Here is a 23,759-nt window from a genome sequence, read left to right as displayed (position 1 = left end):
ACCTCTGAGAAGTGTATCCCAAACAGCAGAGGCCCCAAGACTGATCCCTGGTGTACACCGCTTGTTACAGGTCTACTACTTGAGGTGGCTTCCCCTATTTTGACTAGGTGAGCTCTGTCAGTGAGCCAGTTTGCTATCCATCTGGTAACATATGGATTGATGCCTAGTTGAGAGAGTTTATCTGTTATACCTGAGTGGGGAATAGTATTGAAAGCCTTTGCCAGGTCAAGGTAGGCAGCATGCACCATCTTCCCCTCATCTATTCCCTTGGTGACGGTCTCAAAGAAGTCAACCAAATTTAACAGTCATGACCTCCCCTTGACAAAACCAAACTGTGTGGGATAGAGTGTCTGGAGGTTGCCAGTCTCCTTGTTAATGAGGTTCTTGATAATCCGCTCCATGGACTTGCAGATCAGGCTAGTTAGACTGATGGGTCTATAATTTCCTGGATCGGTGGAAGCTCCACCTTTGTGCAAAGGGATGACAGTGGCTGTCCTCCACTTGGCTGGGATGAAGCTGGTACTCAGGCTTTGGTTGAATAGGGTGCCTAATGGTGTTGCAAGTTCCTGCCTGAGTTCATGTAGGATGCAGCCTGGGATGTTATCGGGTCCCATGGAGGCTGTATTTTTTGCCTTTGAGAGGGCATGATGACTTGCTCCCTAGAGATAAGGGGAGGGGGCAGGTACTGAGGATGTCCTGTTTTACTGATGGGGGGGACAGAGGAGTGAAGTTTTCACTGAACCTGTCTGCCTGCAGGTTGGCTATATCTACAGGGTTTGTGTATGTGGTGTCCTTAACCACAAGTTCTGAGCAGATCTGGGTGCTTCCCTTGAGATTGCGAACATATATGAAGAAAGCCTTATGACTGTCTTTAGTATATGTGGCCAGTTTGGACTTGAAGTTTGTTTTGGAGGATTTCACTAGTGCTCTTATTTGCTTGTTCAGGCTAAGGAGAGATTGCTTCCAATTAGACACCTGCTCCTTCTTGTTCCTGGACAGCAATTTTTTTTTCCTTTTATGGAGTTTATTTATTGTAGATGTCCACCAGACAGGTTTACTCTTCCTTGAGAAGGAGGATTAGATTCTGTCTGGTATTCCTGATTTCATGCAACTGTATAAATGCTCATGTAGTACTTTGGCGTAGGTCTGGACATATGTGCCAGTTCCTGTGGAGGGGGAGGAGGCTGTGAAGCTGTTTATACCCTCCCTCAGGTGGTTGTAATCAGCTTTGGAGAAGTTTTGTTGTTTGACCCTAGCTAGGGGGTGGGGGTTGGGGGAGATGATGACTTCGAAAGTGACTGTTTTTTGGTCGAATCTTACCAGGGATGATGACACAGTAGGGATGCTGTAATGATTACTCATGTTGGTTAATACCAACTCCCAAGATAATTTCACTTCTTGTTGGGGTGTCAACCAACTGGTCCAAGGCATTTGCATTGACAAAATCAAGGAATCCCTGGGCATTTGAGTTTTGGCATGAGTATTTCTTCCAATCTATGGTTGGATAGTTAAAAGTCACCCAGGATCAGGATAAAGGGTTGAATCTTAATAGATTCAAAGAGGTCCAAATAGGTGGAGTGGGCATCTTGAGTCAGAGTTAGAGGCCTGTAGCGAGCTATGATTTGAATAAGGGTCTTGTCAATTGTTAACTGCACCCGGAGTATTTCCTGTGCATCATACTATTTAACTAGCCTAAAAGTGTGTATGGCTTTTATATATATTGCAACTCCACCTCCTTTTGTTTTGCTGCCCATGGATTGGGGTCTGAATGAAGGATAGGATGAGTAGCCTGGTATGGCTGGGATGCTCTCCGCAGCTTTGAACCAGGTTTCTGTGACTGCACAAATGTCAGCTTCTTCCAGGTTTAAGAATACTTGCAAGGAGTGCAGTTTCATGTTAAGACTTAAACCTCATTCCTCCTCAAAGCTTTCTTCTGTGTGTATTGTTCCCACAATTCCAATTTCTTCTATGTAATGTGCTCCTACCCTTTTCTAAAGATACCTCTTCCCATTCTTTTATATATGTTACTGTATTCGCTCCTTCCAGAATAGTTTGCTAAGACTTTGATTTCCATTTTCTAGTTATTGCTTTTTTTGGCAGCCACAAGAATTAAACTCAGCAAGGCTTTAGTATGTCTAGGCAATTCCTATTATGTATCACAGCTCAAAAAATCATTTCCTTAGTTACACCAATTCGCTCATCCAGAATCTTTGACAGAGAAATATGTAGGGAATTTTTAAAGTTTGCCAACTCATTACACTCCCAAAAAATATGTTCCCAATTACCTCTCTCTTCTCCATCACACCTCCAACATTTGCAATATACCTGAGGAAAAATTCTTTGGAGTCTGCTAGGGGTATAAAATGCCTATGTAAATGCAAAGATCATTAATCTTCTTGACTTTGTAGTATATCTATGAGCCATACATATAGCGTCCCATCGTTTGTTTGTGAATTGCTTATCCAGTCTCTCTTCCCATTCCTTTTTAAACTCCTCTGATTGATTCCTACAGTTATGTAATATTTTATGCGCCCTACTAATTATTCCCTTTTAACAGCAGCTTCTATTCTAGAGTCTACTAAAAACTCTACCAGTGCTAGTCTTTCATTAAGGATCCCCTATCCCTTTCTCTTTGCCTATACTCTGATATCAATCCTTCATAGGGAAGGCAATCTATTTAGCCTGCAGTCGAAATGTCTTCTTTGCCTCTTCCTATTCTGCTACCTTTTCTGTTTCTAATTATTTGCTCCCAATATGTTCATTCATTTGCCAGTTTTTTGCAGTAAATGTCAACCCCCTCTTCCCTATTCTCTGCACCCCTAATTGCAGTCATCTCTATCAGTAGAATCTCCTTTCTCCATTCCCGAGTTGGCTTAGTTCTTAGAAGATTTTCTCCTACGTTATGAATATAATATTCTGTATGGTTATTGTTATTCTCTTTAAGGATCTGCATCAAAAATCCCAGTCCCTCCTTGTTTCTTGAACTTCCCCCTTGTTTCATCGTCATCCTTTTCCACCTTAAATTATAGGTTTCTGCTTGCGCTACGTATAGGAGCCTTAATTGTTTAGCTGTAAAATATCTCTTCAAATTGAGTAATCCCAAACCACCTTGTTCTATTGAAAGGATTGACGTGTCCCACTCAACTCTTGTCCTCTTCCCTTCCCAGGTAAAATCCTTCATATCTTTATTAATTGTTATCAACTTCTCCTCTGGTTGATAAAAAATATGTCTAACCTGTGTATACAACTAAAGCGACTAAAAACATTTTCACTGCTTGTGTCTTGCTATCCATGTCCATAGAACAGAGAACAGTTCGTCCCTATTTTTCTGAGAGTTTAGTTAATAATATGGCCAATACTGTGGAGACTTCATCCACAGTGAAAGTTTCAGTTCACTATACCTCTGATATTCATCCAATAATAGGAATTTTTAAGAAGCATTGGGAAATATTATTACTTGATGACAATATTAAAAATATAGTAGGTGAAGAACCTAGGTTTATATTTAAGAATAAAAGAAATCTCAAACAGATACTTCGTTGTTCCAATCGAATGTTTGGGTTCAACAGTATGGAACAACAGTTAGGAACAAAACCTTGTTTCAAGTGCAACCAATGTACTTATATAGATGATGCAAGAGTTTTTGTGCATCCAACTACACATGCAGTATATACTATTAATGTCACAGCTAATTGTCAAACACGGAATGTGATTTATTTAGCTAGATGCATAAAATGCAGCGCATTCTATATAGGTAAAACAAATAGAAGATTAAAAGAAAGAATTAGAGAACATAATTATAACATTACGCTAGAAAACAGTCACTATGCACTTGCAAAACATGTAATGGATACTGATTATGCACATCAATTTTTGTTTTCAGTATTACAAGTTATACACCCTAATGCTCGTGGAGGTGACATTAAGAACTACACCGAACGTTGTGAAATTAAATGGATTATTAAGCTAAGAGCAGATAGAAATCCTGGATTAAATGACAAAGTTGCACTCAAACCCATTTTAGGTAATAGGAGACTGAAGGCTTATAATAATAAAAATTAATAAATGATGTTTTGCCTTAGCCTAGCCTTTTGTCTTATCTATATATTTCTATTTTGCATATTTATATTATATATATATATATACATATTATTCTCTTTTTTCTGCAAATGTAATGTGTTAATATATTTTTAATTAAGTATACACACTTTAAGTCTCATGGACGGATATATGTGTTAATAATAATAGAAATTATTTTCCTACAAACATCATGATATAATTTTAGCAGTGGAAATCTTAAATTATTAAATTATTGTTGTTGTATTTTTGAAATCAAGTGTTCTATGCACTATATTATATTACATTAGGTATGTTTTTTGATTTTCCTTTAAATCCAGCAGGAAATGATGTCATGTAATTTAATTAATTATGAGTATTTAAATGTTGGTTTATGTAAATCTTGTAAGTCTGATCAAGCCTAAGTGGTGAAAGCGCTTACTTTGTTTTAATAAAAGTTCGGATATTCGCTATTTGGCATTTTTAATAGCAGTTTATTTATACATCTATTTGCTGCTTCATTTGCTGCTATATTGTTTTTGTGAGACATTGCATACAAGCCGTGGCTGTCCCGTGGATGCAATTTATAGCTTTGACTATCACATTTACAATTATAACGGCATCAACGGGACGCTTATTCCTTGAGAGCTGCAAGTTCATATATTCATTTTAGTTTATAGTTATGGTTTAAAACCTAAATGGGCCTATATAAAGCTGGATCTGATGGGTCTTTACCATCTTTAGATATTACAGCAACCACAGCTTTCTTTCAGGATGTTGTTGATTCTCCTCATTTTAAAATGCTGTTAAACAAAACCTTCCAGATCTTTATCACTTTATTCCCTCCTAGCCTCCAAACTTCCACAGGACCATCTATTCCCGAATACATTAATGTAGATTGGTTATATTTTACCATTTTTATCTCATCCCCTTCTGCCCTAGCTGTTAGTAATTGAGCTTCATCTACTTCTAACATTGGCATATTTAACTCATCCATAAACATTTCCATTTGTACTTTTTCTTGATTTCCGCATTTCTCTGCTTTGTGCAGATTTTCATAAAATTTCTGAAATAGTTCTAATACCTCTACAGAATCTCTAGTTATTTTCCTTGTTATAGGCTTCCTAAGCTTGGCAGCAACCATTTCTACTTTCTGTTGCTTGAGCTCTTGTGCTAAAGGCTTTTGAGCTGTGCAGTTACTATCAAAATAGTTGCTTAACAGCAGTCTTTCTAAAGTCATGCATATTATCCAGGTAATCCTTTATCTTCTCTTTAGCACTCTGCAGTTACAACTCTTCTTGTTCTATGGGATTCCTCCTTATTCTGCAATACTTAACCTTTGTCAGTCTAGCTAAACAATTCCTGTTACTTCTTAAACATATATCTTTTTCTTTTATTTCCACCCTATTTTTAACCTCCATCCATGGCTATGTTTGCTGAAAAAATTCCTGTCTTCCCTAATAATTTCCACTATCCATTCTGTAAGTCCATCTCTGTTTAACAGATAGGTGGGGAAGTGCCAGTGTCTCATTTTTATTTCATTTTAGTTGTTATTATTGGCACGTGATCTGATTTAGTTATTAGATGCACATCAAAACTTTTGATTAAATGTGTATGTTCCTGTGAAATATAATTTATGTCTGCCTAGCCCAGTTTTTGTACCTTGGGGAATAATGTGTAAGTTCTCTCTGAGCTCCTACTACTGATTTCACTTCTTCCATACCAAATATTCTTCAAAAATCTACCCTTTTTGTTATATTTTCCCTTTTAGGCCCCCTCCAAATACTTTCTCACTGTTGCAAATCAAATTCCAGTCCCCAACTGTAAGTAATATTCCCTGCTGAAAACTGATTATTTCTCACAGAATTTTCTTAATCCCCCATTATAGCAGTTTTAGGTGGAATATAGATCCATACCAGTGTAATCCTCCTCCTCTACCAGTAGCCCCTTACTTCTGCAAATCTGCTGTTATCAATTAATATAAATACTCCCCTTTTCTTTTATCCCAGACATTCTGCTGAGTAACCATCCTGAAATCCTTTTATCAAATTCACATGCTCAGTTCTTTCCAAATGTGTCTACTCTAGCATAGCTATTTGCACTCTGCATTTCTTAGTAGAGTTCACTGCTCTTTCTTTTTTATATGTAGCTGTGAGACCATTCATATTCAGAGTTAATATGACAAATGTTGCCATTATGATAAGAAGTTATTATTACCACATGTTATATATATTAGAACAAAATGGTTGTCCAAACGAGCCAAGGTTACCAAACAAAGGAACGTAGTTTATTTACAAAGGAAAAAAACACGTTTTCGCTCCTGTTACACGGAAGCTTCTTCAGCAAACCAACGAACATGAGTTCACTTCTTTTAACCTGTTAAAAGTCAGGTGATTGATTGAAACATTGAGATTTAAAGACAAAGTACCTGCTTATTCAGTGAGCGGAACAGTAAAAGTAAACAAAACAAAACCACAGAATAAACGTTGGTCTTAGCACTACTAGAAGCATACAAAAATGCAATAGTTAAACATCTGAAGTTTAAAATTTAAAATTTAAAATTTTAACATCTTTTTTAAGAATTGTTGTCATAATTATACACTAATCATTATAATTATATGGATATATGTATTAAAATTATATAAGTATATATATATATATATTGAAAGCAGACTCGTACCATATACTTAAAACTAACAAGGTGAAACCAACACTTACTAAATGTTTAAACATTTAATTGTTTAAACATTACCTACCCTATCTGACATGTCAGGTTAGTGACCATTTCTAGTGTAAAATGTTTAAAAAAATATATGTATAAAAATCTTCAAAAGCTACTTCTTAGTTCATTTTCAATAAAAAGACTATGTTAGGTCTATCCGAAATTGGACCTGTGTCGTACTAACGCACCATGGCGAAATGACCATCTAGGTGTGAATACACTCATATAAGGAGAACCATAGTGGAACTAAATATGTATGGAGGGGTATAAGATAAATTAATATCTCAAAACCAGCAAGTAAGTATAAGGTATATAAATATAAGGTCCTCCTTATATGAATGTATTCACACCTAGATGGTCATTTCGCCATGGTGCGTTAGTACGACACAGGTCCAATTTCGGATAGACCTAACATAGTCTTTTTATTGAAAATGAACTAAGAAGTAGCTTTTGAAGATTTTTATACATATATTTTTTAAACATTTTACACTAGAAATGGTCACTAACCTGACATGTCAGATAGGGTAGGTAATGTTTAAACAATTAAATGTTTAAACATTTAGTAAGTGTTGGTTTCACCTTGTTAGTTTTAAGTATATGGTACGAGTCTGCTTTCAATATATATATATATACTTATATAATTTTAATACATATATCCATATAATTATAATGATTAGTGTATAATTATGACAACAATTCTTAAAAGAGATGTTAAAATTTTAAATTTTAAATGTTAAACTTCAGATGTTTAACTATTGCATTTTTGTATGCTTCTAGTAGTGCTAAGACCAACGTTTATTCTGTGGTTTTGTTTTGTTTACTTTTACTGTTCCGCTCACTGAATAAGCAGGTACTTTGTCTTTAAATCTCAATGTTTCAATCAATCACCTGACTTTTAACAGGTTAAAAGAAGTGAACTCATGTTCGTTGGTTTGCTGAAGAAGCTTCCGTGTAACAGGAGCGAAAACGTGTTTTTTCCTTTGTAAATAAACTACGTTCCTTTGTTTGGTAACCTTGGCTCGTTTGGACAACCGTTTTGTTCTAATATAGTTTCTGTGGATTTACATGTTATATATATAACAGCTTTTTTTTAAGTGTCTAGTTTCAGCTTTTGTTTTACATCCATACAGTAATGTTTGGCAGGTTGGTCTTTTATACAATTCTTTCTTGTTATATCTATTTGAACCTATGTCATGTCTTACAAGACTTTTTGATTTAATGAAAACCCTCAAACAAAACACAAAAACACCCCCAGAACCTATTAATGCGATACAAGCACAGAAAACTATATACATCTTCAGTTAATGAAGTTTAACCTTCCTAATAGGAACAGTTGGCCCAGATTGACAACTACAGTCACAGAATTTAATTGACCTTTAATGGTCCCATAAGATGCATGGTACAGCTTGTTCTTCTACTTACACTAAGTGCTATATATTTTTGTCTTATCTTTATTCCTTTCCCAGATATAGAAAACAACTTGAATGTTTTCATAAACCACCATCTTTTAGCCTTTGAAAGAAAAAAAATATTCTGTTTTTATTGTCCTTATCAGCTTTCCCCATAGAAATATGAGAACCAGATACACATTTGCCTTCAGCTGCAAGCTTGTCATGTTGCACTGTGAACATTTATTTGCTAAAGGATAAATGTTTCATTATATTCAATGTTCTTTTATTTACTTGCTTCCCCTAAAAAGTTGTTAGATAAAGTCAAGGGCCTTATTCCAGTTATTCCCCAGTTCAAAAGTAAGAACATTCATATCAGTTTACTTATGATATTTTGTCAATATTTTCTTCTCTGTTTATGTTGTAGTGCCAAAATTTCTTAAAACTGAACAAGAAGAAAGAAAGAAGACAGAAAAATCCCCATTACACACAAAAGTAACTGAAAAAGCTTTAATGTATAAGACATGATATATGTCATATTTTATAAAAATACTGTTAAGAACAAACATTATTTTACTTACAGTTAGCTCTTAACTTCCTCTTCCCCTTTCCTTAATGTTCTTCCAAACATTAATGACATGAAGTAGAGCATATACTTTGGAATCAGCTTAGTTTAATAAAGTCAAATAAATCCAATATTTCCAGGTTTTCTTGTTCCATCATATTTCACAAATGTGATTGATGCTTTGCAATCCCACATTTATTGATTAATTTCAGAGTTGCTTGTTTTTTTTTTTCCTGTTGGTCTCCATCTCCCAACTCCAGTCTCTGGTTCATTTCCGTTATACTCTTGATTCTTCTAGTCAAATTCTGTGCCTTTTTCTTTTCTCTCAAACATTTTAATGGTATAGTCTCTCTACCAGTTTTATTATCAGAAGAATAAGAAGCAAAATCGCCTTCTGTTTGATGGATCACTTTTTGTTGGACAAATTTTTGTATTTCCTCCTTAGCATGTTCTGCATCAAACAATGACATTAATTCTCTAGGAAAAATATTGTGAAGAAAGCTCGATACAGCAGCTTGAATCTTATACCTTCTTCTCAACATTCCATGATTGCTGCAATAAATTTACTCCTCTTCAGCCTGGTTTACAGTGAATAATCATTTTCCACAAATACTGTAATGTTTTCAACTTTTAGTATTTTGTCCTTTTGCCATGGTTTTGTCAGAATAAACTCTTCCTGTTGGTAGAATTGCATCTTTACTCTTAGAGCTTGTGGCTGCTTACTCATGGCCAGATTTGGAGCATACACACAATGTGTTCTTTCATTTAAGAACTCCTGCTATGAAATACCAGTCCAGTTGCTTATTTGTATTTTTATAACACTAATACAGGCTGTTCCTTCCAGTTTCACTGCTACAGCAGAAAATCTCAGGTTTCCCCTATGTGCTCTGTCTTCTAATTCTAACATTTTTTGAAACATTTCCTCTTGAGCAGTCTCATACTCAGCCAGCCTTTTCTTTGTTTTGACCCCTGATTTTTGTAGTGTTATCTGCCTGCTCATCTGAATATCTATTTAAAGCTTCATCCATTTTTTTCCAGCCTTTAGTTATTTGAGTTGATATAGTCCTTAAGTGTTTCATTTATTTTAACCAGCTCTGAGCACATTTGACTTATGTTTTCCTCTAGATGACTGGAAGTCATGTTTTGCACTAAAGACAGAGCTTGAATTATTTTCTGCTCAACAGCTACAGCCAGTGTTTTCTCCTCACATTTGTGGTTGATTTTCTTTCAGGTTCTCCAAATTTCTTCTTTGCTGTTATTCAGGCAGTGCACTTAATAGAACATAACTGAAATTTAGCCAAAAGACAAATTCACTGGCTCTCTTTTCTGAGTTTCTGTTTTCACACTTGGAAAACTGAAATTGAGCAGCCATCTTGGAAGTCCCTAGTTATCCTCATCTTGGTAAATTTCCATTCATTGACTTGGTTGCTATGGCTGGCTTCATTATTTTCACTGCACAAGTATTCATATGAACAAGCCAATAGAAGATGATCAGTGGTCTTTCAAGTCAGATAGTCCCTCTATGGCTGTTACTTTGATTTACCGCCTCTCTCCATCATGTACCTATCTTAAGTTTTCATCAATCCCTCTCATGACTTCTGTGTCAAAACTACCATTACTAGGCTTTTTCCAGTGCCCTAACACCCTGTCGGTAAACAGTAACTTCTTCAAGTCAGACTGAAATCCTTAACCTTTCAGATAACCTTTTAACTCCACCTTCCCAACTGACAGTACATTATGCATTATGTTTCCCTTCTTTCTTCCACAGTGTAAGAATGTAGCTTCTTCTGATCCGATTAATATTGTTTCTGTGTACATTGTCAGTCAGCATTTAGTGTTATTTGTGTAATGTTTCCATATATTCATGCAGTGCTCTGCAGTGTACTCTGCAGTCTGACCTTGCCAGTAGAAGGTACCCCTATGGCAGGCAGTTTCATGATGCCTTTTCAAGAGATGTTTTATGAAATATTTATTAATGTACAGCTTCTCTTTAGAGCCAGTATTTGCCAAATGCCACATATTTTTCATGGGGCAGCTATACAGCAGGTGTTGACACATTTCTATGTACTTTCCAGGAAGAAGTGAGAAATCACACATCAGGCATTACATGTCCCACTTCTAACATGCACTGGGATTTGCCATCAGCTCTTGTACTCTTTTCACCACTGGGCTATGTTCTCTTTGGGAGTACTGTTGCGTACTGAGCAATAAAATGTAATGCCTTTTGTTTTTTGTTGAATATTTTAATGTAACATTTGTTTTATGTTTATACCAGAATCACACACTTTGTTTATTCTCCTGTGGGAACCCATTAAATACTAATTTCTTCTGTTGCAGGGATGCTTGGCGGAATACAAGTAGACTGGACCCAGAGAAACTGAATGTGTTTCGCACTGTCCAGGAGATCACAGGTAAGAAACTAGGTGGTGACATAAAGCTAAAACTCAGACTAGAAAACTAATAACACTCAGTGTTTTGTTGATATAACCTAAGAGAACAGAGGCAGTATACTGTTACTTGCCAGCAGTAATGATACATGTCAGTGTAGTACTGTTGTCAGGCAACATACTGTTATTTACTAACAGTAATGATACATGTCTGTGGTAGATATGCTGTGGTGTTCTTGGGCAGAATATTGTTATTTATCAGCAGTTATGATACATGGTAGTGTAAGATATACTGTGATGCTCTCGGGCAGCATACTGTTATTTATCAGCAGTTATGGTACATGGCGGTGTAAGATATGTTGTGGTGTTCTCAGGCAACATACTGTTATTTACTAACAGTAATGATACATGCCTGTAGTAGATATGCTGTGGTGTTCTCGGGCAGCATACTGTTATTTATCAGCAGTTATGTTACATGGCAGTGTAAGATATATTGTGTTGTTCTCAGGCAGCATATTGTTATTTATCAGCAGTTACGGTACATGGTGGTATAAGATATGTTGTGGTGTTCTCAGGCTGTTTCTTATTGCACAAGGCTACCACCACAGATGCCCTCATTAATGTTAGTATACAGCTTAAGTAGATAGGGAGTGCACAATTCCAGGACTCATTTTGTGAGCTGGAGTACAATTAAAAGAGTTGTAGGAGTTCTGCTGGGTGAGAATATAAATTTGTCAAGGGTTTCATTATAGGTTTATTGTTTATTGTTGAAAAATTGGTATTTTGAATTGTTGGCATGTTATTTGCTATATTGTAGTTCCATTTGTCAGGCTAAGGGAGCAAGCAAGTAATGATGCCAGCAATGGAGGCATGCAGGCAAGGAATCATTAGGAACATTTAAAGGAAAATAAAAGAGTAGTGAAACTTTGTATTCTGTCTTTAAAACTCTTCAGCCCACACAGTTGCAAGATGTGCAAGTAGCTAAAGACCTACAGTTAAAGCCTCGAGTGACACCAGCCCAAGTTGGTCTTCTGCATCAAAATCATGGCATCTGTTTGTGCCTCTTGTGGCTTATGGTCAGAAACGAGCCCTGGCTGGTGGTTGTTTGGCCAGGAATGAGAGAAGTAATGGGGTGATGACCTTTTTCCTTTTCAGGTAAGGAGTCAAGGTGCTCATGCTCTGTAGCAGATAGTTAATGTAGTCCAGTCACTGTTATGTGACCATGTAAGGCCCATGCAGTGTAGTAAATGGATTATTGCCAGAAATGTGAATATGCAGACTCCCATGATTTCACTAAAGATTTACATCATGGCAGGAAAAGAAGTGGAGGCCCTCAGATAAAGACACTGTCAAAGAGTGGTACTGGGAAAGACCTATCTCTCAAATCTGAATAGGGTCTCAAAGGCCTTCATATCATGACGTCAGAAATGTACTTTCTTCCCAAAATCTACAAGTGAGATATAATCTACAACTGGATTTAGAATATCTGAAACAGCTGGAGATGGCCCCAAAACGTGGATCATGGTTATTCTTCAGTGGTTGATGAGAAAAAAAGACTACTGTGGACACACACGTACACACACAGAAGTAGCCTGATGGTATGAAGGATTGAGCTACTAATGCCTTATGCAGGAAATGCAACAATGGACCATAATTAATAGAAACAGTACCTAGAAAAGATTAAATGCCTACAATGATGATAGAACATCATAAAGATGAGTATAATCTGCATGAATGTAGAAATAAACAATCCTGAATCAGCAGTGTATCAACAAACACCAACATATTAATGTCAGTGTAACAACCCACAACAGTGTCAGAGAAGTGACCATGTTATTGGACATTCACTGTATTTACAGCAGTATATTATTTTATAAAAGTAAATATTATCTTGCTGTTTTGATTATGGTATGACTACATTATCAAGTGTTAGCTGGAGATTTGGAGTAAGTGAATTCAATAATGATAGATCTTCAGCAGAAAGCGAGGTAGAGAGGGTAAGAATGAATAGCTTGCATTAGCTGGAGACATAGCAAAAACCGAGGTCAGTAAGATGGTGCTCTACACAGAAGGAGGACAGCTGTGCACGATTTTCGTGAGGGTGCTCGTGAACAGGAGTACAGAAGAGCGCCATCTATTTTTCTTATGTGGGGAAACTTTTAAGTGTAAATGTGAAGGAAGTTTTTTATAGCTGGTGGAGAGTTTTTGTGGGGATTCCTAAGAGGTGTACCACAGTTGTCAACTGTCAACTTGAAAAGGAAAGAACAATAAATTGATTTGGAAGCATATAGTCTGTGCTTTTGCTGGTTCAGTTTAATGTACAATTGTAGTTATACTGATTTTTTTATGTATATGGTATGCACTGGGTATGCTGTCTTTAATAAAGGCATAGGGCAGAAACAGTTCAGAGACAGGCAACAAATCTGTACTATCTTCATCAGAAGCCATAGGAAAAGAAACTTAAAAGAACTTAGCATAGCTAATCTTGGGGGGAGTAAAGAGAGAACATGATAGAAATATTAAAGCATCTCAGGACAATCCAAAGAGCTAATGTGGATACCATCTTTAAAATAAGTAAACATATGACACCATCAGAGCTCAATCCAAAGACAAAAGGGGACAATTCACTGAAATTATGAAAAATAGTAATTTCATAGAAAGGATGGTGAAAGACTGGAATAGCCTTTCTAAAAAGATAATAGAGTCAAAATCTGTTAATCGGTTTAACAACACAGACAAGGTGGGCAAAGTTGTCCTGATCTTACTTTGACATCTATGCTTCAGTGTTCATAGGATCCAGGTTTATTTATCGTATGTCCTGCAATCTGCTAGGGTATACAAGGAAGCAAATAAGTAATAAGGCCAGGGACAGGGACATGTAGGCAAAAAAGTCAACAGCTTACAGGTAGAAAAAATAAACAAAAAGTAAAAAGAGCTATAGGCTGTGTTCTGTGTGATGTCTTATTAACAGAACGTTAGTAATGGATGCAGCCCAGTGAAGTGGCCTGAACCAGACAACAGTGATTCCTTTGTTTCCTCTGACTCAAACAGTGATGGTGGAGGTAAGGGAATGCACATGTCTGCTAGTGCTTAGGAGCTCATCCATGATGCATTCTGTATAACTGTGGACGAGGCTCCATGAGATGGCTGAAATAATGTCAACTGACCCATCATGATTGATGGAGTCACTGGAAAAAAACAGAGGTAGATTCGACTGGGTAAGAGCTCCTGCTGACCAGGTGAAAGCAGTAGTCAGCAGATAAAGTGAGGTGAGGGTTGCATGTTGGTGACCTAATGGTACCAGCAAACCTAAACATCAAGTCAGCTGGTGAGTAGAAAATAATTTTAAAAAACCACGCCATTATTCATTCAAATATTGTGCGAGTCAGCATAAGATATGAGAATGGTTTCTGAGGTTTGTAGATAGGCAGTATGGTAGCACCTACTGTGTCTTTCTGACCACGATGAAAATATAAGCAATTAGTCAAGGTAACTCAGTGGTGATAGTGATGGATCTGAATTCATTATTTGGTGCAATAGCTTACAAGGTCATTCCATTAAAGTTTTTGACTTCTTTCTTTTGTAGTACTGCTAAGTGGTTGAATTGCATGTCAGTAACCATTTCCTTTGATCTTTTTACCTGCAGGTTATCTAAACATTCAGTACTGGCCAGAGCACATGAATGACTTCAGTGTCTTCTCCAACTTGAAGAGGGTTGAAGGGAGGACCTTGTACAAGTGAGTGTCTCTTCCTTTTATTCATTAGGACAGTTACTCCCATTGGCTTTCCATTATTCATTCTCTTCATACACAACAGGGCTTGACATGCATTTTTGCTTAGAACATTAACAAGAAATGCTACACAGACATTGGTGGCACCACTGCTTTTAACACCAGGAGATCAAGTTTGGGATGGATGCTTATAAAACTGGTTAGCTCTCTGACTGGGGATTTTTCATTGTCCAGAGTATATCACGTGACCATGTACTATTTGTCAATATATACATATTGCATATGTGAAATGTATATGCATATGTGTGAGCGTGTACATATGTGAAATGTATATGTGTGTGTGTGTGTGTATGCACACACACACACACACACACACACATATATATATATATTTATATTTATATATATATATATATATATATATATATATATATATATATATATATATATTGAATATATAAAGAGAGAGACAGAGAGACAGAAAAATATCTAAGTACAAAATATCAACAGAATTGACCTTATACTAGGGAAGAGCTAATGCCTGTTCCACAATGTTGTGCAATCTTGAGTTGGTGTACATAATTAGCAGAGGATATGGGGATGTTGGGGGCTTGCCTCCGCAAAAATATTGTTTTTTGGGTATGGTTATATTTTTATTCATATTTTGTGCGTATATGCTTTTAAGTTTAGATACTTTTCTGTCAATGTTTTGCTGTCGATATTATGCTAGATTATTTTAATTATACCTATATATATATATATATATATATATATATATATATATATATGTATATATATATATATATATATATATATGTATATATATATATATATATATATATTTATAGATGTGTGGGTCTACTATCATTTTGTTGAACGTCAACAATTTCAGCAGACATATCGAAAGTAAACCTCGAAAGTAAAAAAATAGAACAAGTTACAATGTTGAATCCACTGATCGAATTCAGCAGATTCAACATTGTTTTCAAAAACATAATGTGATGTCCGTATAGGAGTTAACGTAAAGTAAACTCCTATACCTAACATCACGGTTTTGCAGGGGGGCAAGCCCCCCTGCACCCCCTGCTAACTATATATTCCAACTCCGAGATCGCTCTGCAGTGAGGAAAAGGATGAATTTCCCAAACCGCAATTTACCCCGATCTCTCTACAGTTCTTTGCGTTTATATTAGCGAATGCACAGTGCATTCACTAATATAAACTTTCGAATATTGAGATGTTCAACCAGGTGAAAATTCGAACATCTGTGTTTCGAATTTTCCACCTGGGGACATCTCAGTCCTGAAATTTTAGTAGTAAACCTAATATATATATATATATATATATATATATATATATATATATGTGTGTGTGTGTGTGTGTGTGTGTGTGTGTATATATATATATATATATATATATATGTGTGTATATATATATATATATATATATATATATATATATATATATATATATGGATCTACCTGACAACATCGACACGTCATAACACCGACAACGACTTCACCGGCGCCAGAAGATCGACAAGTCAGAAGACCGATGGAGGAAAACACCGACACTGAGAACATTGAGATGGGGAAAGGATGTGTAAGTATGCGGTAGTGACGGCCGTTAGGGTGCGAGTAAGGTAAGTGTGCGATGTTGACGGTCTGTAGGGATAGGGGTGGGATAAGTGAGTTAGGGTTAGGGCGCGGGTTAGGTAAGGGTGCGAGTAAGGTAAGTGTGCGAGTTTGACGGTCTGTAGGGATAGGGGTGGGATAAGTGAGTTAGGGTTAGGGCGCAGGTTAGGTAAGGGTGCAGTAGTGATATTTTTTGGGTTAGGGGCGGGTTAAGTGAGTTAGGGTTAGGGCACGGGTTAGGTGAGTGTGCGATAGTAACGGACCTTAGGGTTAGGGTTTCGGTTAGGGTTGTAGATAGTTGTGTATGTAAGGGTTAGTGTTGGTTTGTAAGGATTTTGGTGTGCTTGTGTTGTGTGTGTGGGTTTTGGACAGGGGATTTGTTTTGTTTGTTGTTATGATGTGTCGAGTGTATGAGGTGTCGTGTTTGTGAACTGTCGATTATGTGGTGTCGGTGAAGTCGTTGTCAGTGTTATGAAGTGTCGATGTTGTCAGGTAGATCCATATATATATATATATATATATATATATATATATATATAGTTCAGTTCACATGACTGAAAGCTCAAAACACTGAAATTCATTTGACTGAGTCATCCCGAATGTTCAAAATATTGGAAACGCATTTAACTGACTTTCAGAATACTGAAAGCTTGCAACGCCAAATTGCAAAATGCAAAATGTTAAGCCATAGACTTGACATGTATTTCCCGTCACCTGTGAACTGCTTAACATAACAAAAAATGCACAGATCCATGAATGCCAAACATTTCATCACAAATAACATTAACATTCACAAAGCCTAGGTTCACAATTCTAAATAAACCGCGCAAATATCCCCAACTGTATATACTAACTCCAGGATCGCATTATAGTGGGGAAAAGGGCCTATACCCTTTACTTACCTTAAAGTACTGTGCATACTGCCATTTGGTACTCTACCCCTGTAGCAAGACAACAGATGAAAGACCATAAATTAGGCTCTAAAATTAAAACTGATTGCCAGCTTTGTTGTTTGGTAGAGTGATGAAGCCTTGACTATGGCCCAGGTGACCTGTGTTCAACTAGCAGCTTGGATTTCTGCTAGAACTGTAATGGTGGAGAGAGGAATGACGAGGCTTAAGCCAACTCCCCTCTGTTCAGGTGAAGGAAAAAATTGTTTGATCATGAGCATATCCTCTGTGGTAGGAGGATGTGGGGGTGTCTTGTATACAATGGGGGGTAAGGCCAATAGATCATGTCACATGGAGTTGTAGTATGCATCACAAAGGCCCATTGCATGCCATTTCTTTGGAAGTGAATGAGCATGTATGGGCATTAGAGCTAAAATTCAGGAAAACCCCAACCACCCCAGATGGCTGCCTCAGATATGACCCCTGTTGATCGACTGTCACCCTGGTGATGGGGATTAAATGGGCCAGACAACTAAGAGAAGGTCTGATGGTTGGCAGGCCACAGGGGCAAAAAAATTAGCAATAAATAAATACATAACTAAATAAATAAATAAAAATAATGAATATAAGTGAAAACAAGTTAAAATATTGCTTTTGTGACTACCCTGCTCATCTTTCAATAAAACATATCAGTGTTATCAGTAATTTGATTACAATTGCATACAGTTTCTTTCCTCTTGGTACGCATTGTTGGCTTTTCAGATAATTAGCATGTGAAGTGCTGCCATCTAGTTCTCAGGTTTGATGTGGCCACTGTTTACCATTGTCCTTACCAGCTATCATTTGCCCAGCCCAGTTGCCAGTCATGTACCAGCTGGCCAATGGATACCAACTAGAGCGCAGGCAGGCTCCTGAGGAACTCCAAGGGCTCCAGATGTTAATAAGTCACAAGGTTAAAATTGCAAGTGAGTGGAATATATTACAAACTATTTGTGGTATCTCATTTTCACTTACCCCAAGGTCCATGGAACTCAGAATTAGTGTATGTAAGTAACAGGGGTGTTTTAGGAGGTAAAGGAGGGCTGTCCTGCAAGACCACATAAATGGAATTACAGCAGATTTCACGATTCAGTCTACTACTAAATGAAATGCTGAGTAACATCAATAAATTCTTTGACAATTGCACTTTAATTTTCATTGTTGTGGGACTCACAATTACAGGTGTCTCATTTCTAATGGGAGCCTTTCGCTCCAAGTCCAAGCAATGTCAACTCGCTCCCATGATCTTCACATAAGTTTCTTTTTTTTACTTTTCATTCATTGAAATTATTATATATTTCAATGTACTTACAGTATTTGGCCTACTTTTGACAGTTGTGTAGTTGTGAAAACTGTTTTAATTCTTAACAGGGTTTTTCATACTTTAGATAATCTCATTTTGTTACTTATTCTCTTCTCCTAGCTGTGATTTTTTTATTAGTTTGGCTTTTAGGGCTTCTAATTTCAGACTTCTGGTTGAAGTTTTGTCTTGGAATGGTTTACTGGGGCCTTTTTGTTTTCAAACTGTAGGGAGCACTTGCTTTTCTTTCCTCTAAAATAGAAAATTGTCTAACAAGTGATGATGATGTTCTTCATGTTTCACTGTTGCAGTCATCATATTTGGGTTATCCCTGCCAGGGTAGCCCTTGGCTGGCCTGGATACCAAAGGCTTAGTATTTCTGCATCAGTTACTGTTGCTTGAGGACTGACGCAGGTCATCAGTAGTATAAAGTAAGGCATGCGACGCCATTATATCAGTATTTATTACTGTGGAGCCCGAAGCAGAAGCAGTTCACATGAGTGCTGGTCAACCGCTACCCGAGTTTCGTCTTCCAAATTGAAGCTGAAGTCTTCTAAAGCTAACTACCCCATTGGGGATCCTTTTTTCTTGCACTAACAGATGTCAGAAAAAGTTAACAATTGTCTCCCTGTGGAAAGCAAATACCACACCAATACTTTCATTCTTACTGTGTCATTTGCTTAGGCCCAGACCATGATATCCCCTGCTGTCGCTTTTGTGCTTTGTTCAACTCCAGAACTATATGTCGTTGGGCCCTTATTGTAGCTAGATATTTTCGTTTACAGTCCTTGAATTCCGATAAGACTTCGGTAAGCCATCCGACAGCAGATTTTCCGAAAAATGTAAAGATAAAGACAGAGACAGACCGCACAGGTCCAAACCTACCAACTATGCTTCCGTTAAGCTAGTAGTCAGTTCTCCAGTCCTCAGTGAGGCGCTTTCGCAGCCCCTGATGCCCGCTTCTCTGGATTCACAGACTGCTACCGAAACCCTTTTGGATTCTGGTATGCCGCAAAACTCTTGTTCGACTAAGGATCCTGTGGTTGTCTCATCCTTGGATGGGTCCAGAGCCGCTAAGCAGGCACTAGCTTCCGAGGAAGTACTTTGCACTACTGATTCTCAGCACAAACCGATGACTTCTTTCACGTCTACCATTCTTTTGAAAACTACAGAGTTTCTAAGGCTCAGGGTATGACCCACACCCAAGAAACCGTCGACCCAGTCTCAGGCACCTGCTTCCTTGCCTCAGTTTCAAATGCTTAAAATGGCAGAAGACCTTATCATACTGATCAGGGGAAGCCAAGCTACCCCTTCCAAAAGAAAAACAGATCTGTCCCCAGTAGTTTTGTCTGAACAGGAGTCTGATGACTCATGCATTTGAATATGAAGACATACACAACCCCTCTCTGCTTATGAGGATTCTTTTTTTTTTCGATAATCATTTTTATTGTTTTTCAAAATCATAATACAAACCACACACTATTTACATTATATACAGAATTGCTTCCAATGGTTAACTTCACAACATGTATCAACATCATGTCTTAACAATAGATCTAGCACTAATCAGGGAAAAAGAAAGAAAAAAAAACACAAAAGAGAAAATTCGTAACAAACCAAAGCCAACAATCTGTAATATTTCTACGTCCTCTATCTAATCTAAGATTGATTTTGTTCTCCTACTATATATCGTGAGAGAAAGTGGATAGGAACCTCTAGGCCAACACAATGTTGAAAATTTGCGCCCATATTTTTATACTGTTTATACTTTTCTTGTTGTTGCTAATTAATAACTTATGCGCTAAAATATGCCTTATCGCTAACAATCTGAAATTATCCCACGATGTCTGGGCTGGGTTCAACCAATTTGTGGCTATGTATAATTTCATTAGTAAACAGATATTCATAATTACGATCCTCCTTGATTTATCTAAATTCTCCGGGGGAATGTGGAGAATCATAAATTCCCAGGAGAGTGTTGAGTTTTGGTAACCCATTTTTTGTAACTGCAATTTTAATGAGTTCCACAATTTGTAGATGCACTTGCAACTCCAGAACATGTGTAGCAGATCCGCTGTCTGATCTAAACACTGTGGACATTTGGGTGAGTTCTTCGAATCAAATTTATGAAGAGTGAGACGAGTATAATAAGCGTTATTAAATATCATCAGTTGAGTAAAGACCAGTTTTTGAAGGGATACTGACTTCAATGTTAAGCTAAACGCCTCCAATATCTTACTGTCATCTATCGATACCAATTTCTCTTTCCAATATTTCGATAAAAGAATATAATTATTGTATTTCCTCTCTTTTATCACTTTATAAGCTGAGGTTATGTATTTTCTGTCTTGTAACAGGGCTTCCCACAGATTACGAGTAATAGCTAGGTCCTCTTCTTTAATTTCAGAGTTACTAAAATAATTTACAGCCAGATCTTTTAGCTGCCTCATTATAATTAAATAAGAAATGGGAAGATTCATCTCTTTTAAGATATCATGTACTGCTACTCCTAGGAAGGGGTATAAATCAAGCACAGTTAAATCCTTAATAAGGGGGAATTTTGCTTATGAGGATTCTGATGCAGAGGACTCCATTCTTTCAGCCTGTCACCCCAGGAATTTTCCTTTGGGGAAACCCTTCATACCTTAAGGGAGCATTTCCAATGGGAATGTCAGGACTACCCTCAGTCTAAAAAGAGACTCGGGGAATTCTTCGATCTTCCACAGCACAGACCCCTGGCCATTCCCCCAATCCTGGATGTTGTGGACGATGTTTTCCTGGAATCCAGTTTGACTCCTGACACCCTTCTTCCTGCACCCAGAAAACCTGACAGATATTACATAGTCCCTGACTCTCATAAATTTCTTTTCAAAAATCCTACTGCTGACCCTGAAGTAATTTTTCAAGGGCCTAAAGGAATTAAAGCAGCCTCTGCTAAGAATCCCACCCCCTCAGATAGGGATTCCCGGGCACTAGACAGATGGGGTAAAAAAGCATAAACCTCTGCTACTCTTGCTATTGGAGCACTAAATTGCCTGTTCCATGTGCTAAAATTTCAGCAACATACTGTGGAACTCTTCAAACAAGAATTGACTTCCTTTTCTGCTTGTGCGGAATCTAAAAAGTTACAAGAGTTAATACATTCTGCAAGTCAAGTAACTAAACACACTTACACTGGTTTTGACACCCTAGAAGCTTTTTGCAGGGCAGCAGTCACCGGTTCTGTCCTTAGAAGGCATGCGTGGCTTAAGGAACAGCCCTTGCCAGACCATGTTAAATCTAAATTGTTGGATGCACCCTTGCACAAAGACAACTTATTCGGCACTAAGGCAGAGAAGGTCTTAAAAAAGAAAAAGCTAAATCTATGCAGACAGTTAAGGATTTCTTACAGGTCCAGCCACCCAGGCTCAGCAGGCATTGCCCCTCCAAGCACTGGTCCTTTCCTACTCCCACCAGGTCAGTTCAGCCCAGACCCCGTGGAAGCAGACCCCCCCAGACAGCAGCCACAGGGAATGCAGAGATCACAACAGTGGAATTCCTCCACTTCAAAAACAGGGAGTTCTAAGCCACCCCCTCATGGTAAGAACTCACAATGACTCTCCTCCCCCACCCCCTCCCTCTGCCCACCTTCACTTATCCCTAGGAGGAAAACTGTCCTCTCACGCAAGCACCTGGGCCACCTTAACCAATGACCGCTGGGTCCTCAACATAGTATCCCAGGGATACAAATTTTCTTTCCACACGCTTCCAACCCCAAAAGGGTTCCTAGCTCTACCGCCAAACCAATGGGAAGAGGTGCAAAAGCAAGTCATTTCCCTGCTGTCTATGAAGGCAATAGAGCATGTTCCTGCAGAACAGAAAGGCCAAGGTTTCTACTCCAGACTTTTTCTGGTACCCAGAAAAGAGGGCACCTGGCGCATCATCCATGATCTATCCATTCTAAACACCTTCCTGGTGATACCAAAATTCAAAATGCTCACCCTCCAGCAACTGCTACTCATGCTCTCCAAGGATGCTTGGCTAGCCAGCCTAGACCTAAAAGAGGCCTACCTCCACATTCCTAACAGGGAATCATGCAGGAAATATCTACGTTTCAGGGCAGATTCTATGCACTTTCAGTTCTCTGCACTTCCCTTTGGCTTATCTACTGCTCCCAGAGTTTTCACAAAATGTCTGGATCCGGTCATTGCCTTTTGCAGACAAAGGAATATCCAAATTTACCCAAACTTAGACGATTGCCTAATTCGGGCAGACAGTCAGGAAAAGCTGCTGAAGCATCTGACCTTTGTAAAATCCATATTGACCTCCAAACTAGTACCCACCCAAAGGATTATATTCCTGGGAACAAGCCTGGACACAGCATCCTAGATGGCATTCCTTACACCAGAGAAGCAAACTTACCTGACAGAATACTTCTCTCAGCTAGCCACCAGACCCCAGTTATCTGCAAGGAAAATCCTGCAGGCTCTGGGGTTCATGGCATCTTGCATTCTACTCATTCCATATGCCAGACTGCATATGAGGAAACTTCAGTGGTACCTAAAAAGGCTTTGGTGTCAACACTCTCAAGACCTGGAAACTCTTATACTAATGATACCTGGCCTCAGGAAAAGATTTTCTTTGGTGCGCAGCAGCATGCTGCCACAAGGGACTACCTTTCTCACCACCCCCCACCACCTAGACCCTCACCACAGACACATCAGACTATGCCTGGGGTGCACACCTGGATGGCAGGTGCATATAGGGACAATGGAGCCCACAGCAAATCCATCTGTGCATCATCCAAAAAGAGATGTTAGCTGTCTGGCATGCATTGACAGCTTTCAGGCCCCTTCTCTCCCCAGGGGCTCTCCTGATCAAGACAGACAACACCACTGTGATGTGGTATATCAACAAGCAGGGAGGGACTCACTCCTACCCTCTATACAGGCTGGCCATGACCCTTTGGCACACAGCCTATGCCATGCAACTCCACCTGTTAGCACAATTCCCGCCAGGTTCTCTAAACTCTCTGGCAGACCACTTAAAGAGAAATCTTCTGGACCCA

At 38.1% G+C, this 23,759-nt stretch overlaps 1 protein-coding gene across 1 annotated transcript in view; it reads left to right on the top strand.

Annotated features, from left to right (window-relative positions):
* ERBB3 (erb-b2 receptor tyrosine kinase 3) overlaps positions 1 to 23,759 on the top strand; it is a 708,562-nt gene that overhangs the window by 468,002 nt on the left and 216,801 nt on the right. Inside the window, exons 10-11 of the mRNA XM_044083747.1 lie at positions 11,069 to 11,142; positions 14,765 to 14,855. Coding sequence (XP_043939682.1) covers positions 11,069 to 11,142; positions 14,765 to 14,855 — 165 coding nt within the window. The remainder of the gene's footprint in view (positions 1 to 11,068; positions 11,143 to 14,764; positions 14,856 to 23,759) is intronic.

The sequence above is a fragment of the Protopterus annectens genome, chromosome 9.part0 (assembly GCF_019279795.1).
Source record: "Protopterus annectens isolate FY-2018-M chromosome 9.part0, PAN1.0, whole genome shotgun sequence".
NCBI classification, from domain to species: domain Eukaryota; kingdom Metazoa; phylum Chordata; order Ceratodontiformes; family Protopteridae; genus Protopterus; species Protopterus annectens.
Note: the sequence above shows the minus strand (reverse complement) of the source record. Positions and strands in the feature narration are given on the sequence as shown.